The 8672-nt window shown below is 37.4% G+C and overlaps 2 protein-coding genes across 3 annotated transcripts; both read left to right on the top strand.

Moving 5' to 3' along the window:
* Positions 1–283: 283 nt before the first annotated feature.
* LOC119614807 lies at positions 284–5664 on the top strand (the record flags this gene model as incomplete). Its single annotated transcript, XM_037970914.1, has 2 exons — positions 284–4145; positions 5275–5664. Coding segments are annotated over 2 exons (4252 nt in total), but the record flags the coding sequence as incomplete, so codon positions are not given.
* Positions 5665–5743: 79 nt separating this feature from the next.
* On the top strand, positions 5744–7029 carry LOC119614808. Of its 2 annotated transcripts, none has more exons than XM_037970915.1 (2): positions 5744–6755; positions 6839–7029. In XM_037970915.1, the coding sequence occupies exon 1, from the start codon at positions 5753–5755 to the stop codon at positions 6737–6739; it is 987 nt and encodes a 328-aa protein (XP_037826843.1). In that variant the 5' UTR covers positions 5744–5752; the 3' UTR covers positions 6740–6755; positions 6839–7029. The 2 variants fall into 2 exon arrangements, with proteins under 2 accessions (XP_037826843.1, XP_037826845.1); XM_037970917.1 differs by having other exon boundaries at positions 5744–6319; positions 6839–6925.
* Positions 7030–8672: the final 1643 nt, after the last annotated feature.

Here is an 8672-nt window from a genome sequence, read left to right on the forward strand (position 1 = left end):
CAATATAATATAAAAATATTTTCTATTCAAAAACCCACTCACCCACCCACCCTATTAAAAACTTTTTTGGAAATATTTTTATATATTGCTTGATTAAGCTAATATTACCACCCGAATTGTGTAGCGAACCCATACACACATAAAATACCCTGTCGGAAATTTAAGTTTGCTGTTACAAATTTTTTGTAGATTTTTAAATAAATTACCCAATATGTCTACTTTAGAATCTGTTGTCGCCGATTTATTAAGATACATCCAAACAGATTTAAATCGTTTGATGAAGATTATCGCGCTACCCCGGAAATTTCCAATCTCTACCCGCTCTTAAATTCCAAAAACGGGAATTAAGTGAATTATGGGCTAAAATTGACCGTAAATTCACCCAAGTTAGAGAATCCGCCGATATTCTTGACCCTAAGAAGGCTGAAGCCATAAATTTAAGTGAAGTCGTTAGACAAGTTAGATCTGCTAAAGGTTTTTATAGGTCAAGCATGATCTCGATCGACGAATCGATTGAGGAGATCACGAAGGCAAACGAAACCCGACCATCATTACCCGAACCCCCACAACCCAGCAGTTCTGTAGCCTTCAATGTACCCCCATGCGATATGCCTACATTTCATGGAGATTTTAAATCTTGGGCTTCTTTCCGGGATCTTTTTAAGGCCATTTATGGTAACAACACACGCTTAAGTGGAGTTGAAAAACTCTTCTATCTTAAGCAAAAAACGAGCGGCGAAGCCAAAGAAATCGTTGACAACGCACCCCTAACTAATGATGGCTTTCTCATTGCGTGGACCCAACTCGTCTCTCAATTTGAAAATAGACGAATGCAAATCAATGCGCAATTGAAAACACTTTTTAATTTACCCACAGTAAGCACCATGTGCAGTGCTTCTATAAGAAAGCTTCAGAGAAAGATTAATTGTTGTATTGCTAATTTAAATTCATTAGAAATTGATACGGATAATTGGGATCCTATCTTTGTATATCTTTGCTTATCAAAATTACCCAAAGAAACCCGAAGAGAGTTTGAAAAAACTCTCAATGATAGCGCTGAAATGCCGCCTTGGACGAATCTTGATGTGTTCTTAACGAACACTTTTAAAGAACTTACATCAGTAAACGATGTTCCAGATTCGAATCCTAATACCCACCCTAAAACCAAACAATTTACTGAAACAAAATATAACCCTGACAGGAGAGCCAAAGCGTTTCACAATGTAACCCATTCTTCAAAGAAACCCCACCCAAACCCCAAACCTCAAAATGAACAAAAATTCTCTAACCCAAACCATATACCCAATTCAAATACCCAAAAGAATGCAAATGCCCAAAATACCCAAAAGAAACCAAATACCCAAAACACCCAAACTAAACTCTATGGGTCCATTTGCAAACTTTGTGAAAAGAATCACACCCTAAGAGAATGTTCTTCATTTAATTCTTTAGGATTAAACCAAAGAATTGAATTTGTAAATGAGAATGGAATTTGTTACAATTGTTTAGCTACTGGACATGTCATAAAAGATTGTTATAGCGCATTTAAGTGTAGATATTGCGGCGGTAAACATAATTCGCTTTTACACAAGCCGAACTCTAACCCTAACCCACAAGTTGAAAATACTCAGGCGTCAACATCACACAATGCAGTACAGTCTTTCTCAACCCACACCCAATCAAGCAAACCAATACCCATAGATGACAGAACGAAGTTATTAGGAACTGCAGTTCTGAACGTTGATGTTCAAGGAGAACTATTTCCAGCTAGAGCGCTTATTGACCCAGCTTCAGACTTCTCGTTTATCACAGATAAACTGAGAAGGAAGTTAAAATTACCCACTACACCCATAGTTGCTGAAATATCAGGATTGAATGAAATAGTTTCAGCTCGTTCGAATAAATTATGTCAAGTTTTATTGCGCTCTAACACACAAAATGAATTTAAATTGAATATCCAAGCAATTGTTGTTAAAACATTAACCAAAAACTTACCCACCCAAAATTTAAACCCCACCCTAATACAAGACTTGGAAAATATTCAATTGGCTGACCAAAAATTCTACGAAAGTCGACCTATAGACTTTATTATTGGCAGCGATTTTTACCCACAGATTTTAAAATCTGGAGTCAGAAAAGACTTACTCAATACCCTTATAGCTCAGGAGACTGAGTTTGGCTGGATTTTAACAGGACCCGTTCAGAATTCGCAAAATACCCAACCCTTAGTTTCTTACTTCAGTTCAGTAACGCTTGATAAAGTTTTGACCAAGTTCTGGGAAATTGAAGATGTACCCACCCAACCCAAAGTTTCAGAAGAAAGTTCTTTATGTGAAGAAACTTTCAAGACCACTACCCTTCGATTGCCAAATGGCCGTTATCAGGTAAATTTACCATTTATATACCCTCCTGTTGAGTTAGGAAACTCTAGACACGTTGCTATGGCTCAATTTCTACGTAACGAGAAAAGTTTAATGAAAAAGCCAGAGCTTAAAATGGAATATGATAACGTCCTACAAGAGTATATCGATTTAGGTCATATGAAACCAATTAAATATAACCCAAACATTCCTTCAAACACCCATTATTATTTACCCCATCACGCTGTTGTTAAACTTGATCGTGTTACGACAAAAGTTCGAGTTGTATTTAATGCATCTAGCAAAACCTCGAACGGCAACAGTCTTAATGATACCCTACACACTGGTCCTACCCTACAACAAGATTTAGTTGTACTTATCTTGAAATGGCGCTTTTACAAGATAGTTTATAATGCCGACATTACAAAAATGTACCGGCAAATTATGCTAAACCCTACCCACACACCCTTCCAACGGATATTATTCCGTAAAAGCGTCAACGAACCCATTCAAGATTATGAACTGCAAACAGTTACATTTGGTGTTAACTGTGCACCATATTTGGCTATTAGAACCCTACACAAATTAGCCGACGACATTCAAAATACCCACCCTATAGCTTCGCAAATTTTGCGAAACAACATGTATGTTGATGATGTCTTAGCCGGAGGTCACACAATTGAAGAAGCTCAAAAAGCTCAAACCCAATTGATCGCGGCTCTAGACTCTGCTGGTTTTCCTTTGAGAAAATGGATTTCCAATACAAAGGAATTATTACACAATTTACCCGAAGAACATCTACTAGATGTTGATTTACTCACCCTACCCGAATCAAATAATGCTAAAACGTTAGGCATTCGTTGGAACGCTAAGGAAGATACGTTTTTCTTTAATGTACCCTTAATTGAAAGAAAATCAGCATACACAAAGCGAACTGTGTTATCAGACATTGCTCGTCTTTTTGACCCAGCTGGTTGGTTAGCGCCAATTGTTATATCTGCCAAGATTATTATGCAGCAAATTTGGCAAGATAATACAGCTTGGGATGAATGTCTTAACCCACTCACCCTTATAAAATGGCAAAAGTTTTTGCAGTTCTACGATAATATTAATAGAATTCGTATTCCAAGATGGATTAACTTTTCACCTTCAGCAAAAATTGAGTTTCATGGTTTTTCAGATGCTTCTGAAAAGGCATACTCTGCATGTCTATATGCACGAGTAACACCCATAGACGGACCTAATTCCGTAACCCTACTCTTCGCTAAGACGAGAGTTGCGCCAATCAAAGTAATCTCGTTACCAAAACTTGAACTTTGTGGTGCAGTGTTGTTGGCAAATATGACACACAATGTACTCACCCAACTCAACCTACCCTTACATCAGACGTATTTCTGGACCGACTCATCTATAGTTTTGGCCTGGCTTAGTAAACACCCTAACTCGTGGAATACATTTGTGGCAAACAGAGTTTCAACAATTCTACAAACAGTAGGAGTAGATAACTGGAATCATGTTGCTTCACACGATAATCCTGCCGATGTTGCTAGCCGAGGATGTAATGCTGATGAGTTAAAAGATGACACTTTATGGTGGAATGGACCATCGTGGTTGAAAGAAGTCGCGTCGAAGTGGCCAACAACAGATAAACACTTTATTACTCAAGCTGAAGCTAAAGTTAGTCAGTCGTTTACTACGACAGTTAATACCCACCCTACCTTAGATACGAATACTGAAAACCCAGATATATTATCAAGATTTTCGAAATTGTCAAAAGCTCTAAGAGTAATGACATATGTCTATCGATTTTGTGATCGCGCATCATATACCCGAAGAAATACAATTCGAAATGATAGAGTTATTCTTGATCGAAATAACCCACAACTAGTCAATGATAGACTACGTTTATTAACTACCCACCCAAGTATTGAGCTTGATGCGTCAGAGATCAAATCTACCCGTGATAGACTTATTATTCTTTGTCAGACAGAATATTTCAACAACGAATATAACTGTTTGAAGAGAAAATACCCTATACCCAACAAAAGTGACCTGCTTACCCTAACTCCATTTTTAGATTCTGCAATGATAATGCGTGCAAATGGTAGACTAGCAAATTCCAACAGTTTGTCCTATTCCGAAAGACACCCAATATTAATACCCTATAAAAGTGCATTTGCTAAATTACTAGTACAACACGTCCACCTGGTAACCCTGCATGGTGGAAATCAACTTATGTTGAGAATAATCCGATCAGGATATTGGATTCCGAAACTTAAGAATCTGATAAGTAATGTTGTTAACAAATGCTCACCCTGCATAAGATATAGGAATAGACAAACAACCCAATTTATGGCGGCGTTGCCACCAGAAAGAACCCAAATTGATAAAGCTTTTACAAATGTTGGAGTTGATTTTGCAGGACCATTTGACGTCAAAGCATATAGTGGCAGAACTTGTAAAATAACGAAAGGTTACGTTTGTGTTTTTGTTTGCTTTAGCAACAAAAGCCATCCACTTGGAGCCAACATCTGATTTGTCTACCCAAGCCTTTATGGCAGCCTTCGCTCGATTTTTTTCGAGGCGGGGATGCCCTGTCGCCATTTACTCGGACAATGGGACAAATTTCATTGGAGCTAGTAAGCTATTGAAGAAAGAGCGACAGGAATTCATCAGGCAATTGAAAGGTTCCGTTATATCTACCAACAGTTTTCAGAATTTGACGTGGCATTTTATACCCCCAGGTGCACCACACATGGGCGGTTTATGGGAGGCAGGAGTTAAAAGCTTTAAAGCTCATTTGAAGAAAATAAATACCCTAAAATATACATTTGAAGAGCTAGCTACACTCCTTGCCAGAATAGAAGGATGTCTAAACTCGAGACCCTTAAGCCCGTCAAGTGAAAACCCTCAGGATCTTAACCCGTTAACCCCTGGACACTTTTTAATTGGCTCACCCATACTTACCCCTGCAGAACCCGACACAAGCAGTGATAATATAACCCTGGCAAACAGATGGCAAAAATTAAGGATACAACATCACAACTTTTGTAAAAGATGGAAAGATGAATATCTTAAAGAGCTCCATAAAAGATATAAGTGGAAAAACCCTACCCGAGAAGTTGAAATAGGTGATATTGTAGTAATTAGACAAGACAATTTAGCACCCAATGAATGGTTACTTGGACGTGTGACCAAAACACACCCTGGTTCTGATGGTAGAAATAGAGTAGTTGACTTACAAACTTCAACTGGAACTCTAACCCGACCAATTACTAAAATTGTTGTTTTACCCGCTAATTAGTCTAATACTTTTACTCAAACCCTAACCCAAAATAACAATATCATCACTAACTAGCTCAACTAACCACCCTAACTAACCCAAATTTATTATGAATCGTTTAACTCTTCACCCTAACCCACTAACACATTCATTACACTTCATTCATTCACACATAATTTCTTTTATACAGAATATGGCACCCAATAACAACAACAATCGTAAAGGACGTTCCAACCGTTCCAGCCGCAATGGATCTCGGCCCAAACCCAACCGCAAAAACGATAAACGTCAACCAAAACGCCATTTTGGTTGCGGTATTTGTCAAGCCGATCACAGCTTAACAAACTGTCGAAAGTTCCAAAAGATGAACTTGGCGGAGAAATACAAAACCGCAGTTAAATTGCACTACTGCGTCAATTGTTTGGCGAGGAACCATCTCATTGGCGGTTGCACGAGTAAGGCTCGTTGCCAACAATGTGGTGGTAAACACCACTCCACCCTACATGGTCCAAATAGGATTTTAAAGAATTTGACCCAGGACCAATCCCCTCCACCAACTCCGGCACCAAGAACTCCACCCACACCAGCTCCAAGACGATCATTAGACATCGTGAAAGTTACAACACCGGTAACAACGTCGATGATGAAAACGTTTGTTCCTACAGCAGTTGTGCAGGTAGGAAGTCGGCGGGCAAGGGCAATACTAAATCCTAGCTTGACTAAGTCTAGAATAGCAGCCGTCTTTGTTAGTGAAAGTTCCCTAGCTCCCTTCAAAATCGACAAAGAGGTGTTTGTGAAGGTGTTAATTGCACCAAATTATTCCTCAAGCCTCCGATACGAGGTTTGCATGGAGGTGGTTAAGGATCTGCCAAAAACCCCATATCCAAGCCCCATGGACGAAACAATTAAAAGTAAATTGTGTCGCATATCGCTGGCTGACCCGGAGTTTTACTCCAACAACCCAGTCTCCATGGAAATTGGTGGAGACCTTTACACAAGCATCCTACAACCGAATGTGATTCACATTGACGGGGGATCACTTATAGCCCAGGATTCCACCCTTGGCTGGCTGGTCATGGGATCATCTACCCAATAAACCCGCACACAATGAAGTATTTTACATGCATAATTTACCCTATTACCCTACACCATTTTTATTGAATAAATAAAAATAATTGTCCTTTTCTCTTCACAGGTTGCCAGGCCCGGGAGGATGTTCACATCAGTGAACACATAACACTGTCCATCCCTGACGTCATTTAATACCCACACATAACTGCAGCCAACTTCATCTACATATGAACGTCAGCTGCAGCTTTGGCCTTCAGCTTTAACTTACTTCTATTCTAATCCACCTGTGAGAAGAACAAAAAGTGTGTGCGCTAAACGAACAAACAAACAAACAACAAACCCTACAACAAACAAAACAACAAACCCTACGAATCAAATTCTAAAGTTAATAATAAATAAATAAATAATAAACTTAACTTATTAAAACTAAACACTAGTGGTAAAACTTAAACCAAGTATTAAAAACCCTAAACCTAAGTAAAAGTAAAATACTAAAACTTAAATACTAATTAAAAACAAATTTATCACAGATCAGTGTATCACAGTGTTATTTATATAAAATACTTACCCTAAAACATATACATAAATACTTACAACTAAAATAAAACCTGAATTTATAACCTAAAAATACTTACCCTATATACCTACCCTATATACTTACCTTATATACTTACCCAAAAGTTCAATAAACATAAATACATAAGTATTATAACGTTTTACAAAAAAATCCCAAGCCTTTCTTATTTACCCTTCCTCCTAATTCCCGCGTAAGTACCCATCTACCCATCTCCATCTAACCCCAAATCAAATGGGGAAAATGGTTATTGCCCTATCGGACCTCAATTACCCCTTAAAGCTGTAAAATATGCTACCGACTCATTGTAAAAAAAAACATAAATTATATACCAAACATGGCTATAATGCAATAAAGATATAAAACGACATAACATGAAAACTAAAGTTATTTGCAACCATATCGGAGCCTGATTACCGCTTTTAACCTGTACCATAAATATACCGATCTATCCAACTTTTGTAAAATTCATTATGCCACAAATTATACACCAAAAAGTGCAACTGTAATGCTTTAAAATGATGCATAACTTGCCCGCATGAAAACTGCAAATATTGCAACCATATCGGACCTCAAATTACCGCGTTTTTAAACATGACAATATTCTACGATTCAATTGCATTTTTAGCGAACACATTGTGCCACAATGATACCAATTAAGTGCTCATAATGCTTAAAATGATGCATAAATGACTGTCATAGCATGAAATGTCCAAGTTATCACAACCATATCGGAACCTCAAATTACCGCCTTTTAAACCTGGGAAAATAATTCTACCGATCTATCCAATTGGCCATTTTCTAAAAATACATTATGCAATAAATTTATACCAAAACAAATGGCATTTTAATGCTTTAAAGGTGCATAAACGACTGTCCTAGCACGAAAACGCCAAATAATTGCACAATATCGGACCTCAGATTACTGCTTTTATTAAACATAGAACAATAATTCTACCGATCTATCAAATTGACCAATTTGTAAAAATACACATTATGCTACAAATGATATACCATATTAAAGTGCAATCATAATGCTTTAAAATGATGCATAAATGACTGTCATAGCCGTGAAAACTGTCAATGTTATCTTGCAGCCATATCGGAACCTCAAACTACCGCGTTTTTAAAGCTGTGAAAATAATTCTACCGATCTATCCAATTGGCCATTTTCCAAAAATATATTATGGAAATAATTATATACCAAAGCAAATGACAACTATAATGCAATAAAAAGATATATAAACGACTGTTATAACATGAAAAACTATAAAATTATGCCACCAATTATACACCAAAATAAAGTGCAACTGTAATGCTTTAAAATGGTGCGTAAACTAATGCCCTAGCATAAAAACTGTCAAAGTTATTTGCAAACCATATC

This window comes from Lucilia sericata, unplaced genomic scaffold (genome assembly GCF_015586225.1).
Source record: "Lucilia sericata isolate MDLA Ls3-8-SP2 unplaced genomic scaffold, ASM1558622v1 Contig003439F_arrow, whole genome shotgun sequence".
Lineage (NCBI taxonomy): Eukaryota > Metazoa > Arthropoda > Insecta > Diptera > Calliphoridae > Lucilia > Lucilia sericata.

Bases quoted from the DNA above. Each gene is read 5' to 3' on its own strand.
- LOC119614808 (XM_037970915.1), top strand. From the start codon at position 5,753: ATGAATCGTTTAACTCTTCACCCTAACCCACTAACACATTCATTACAC.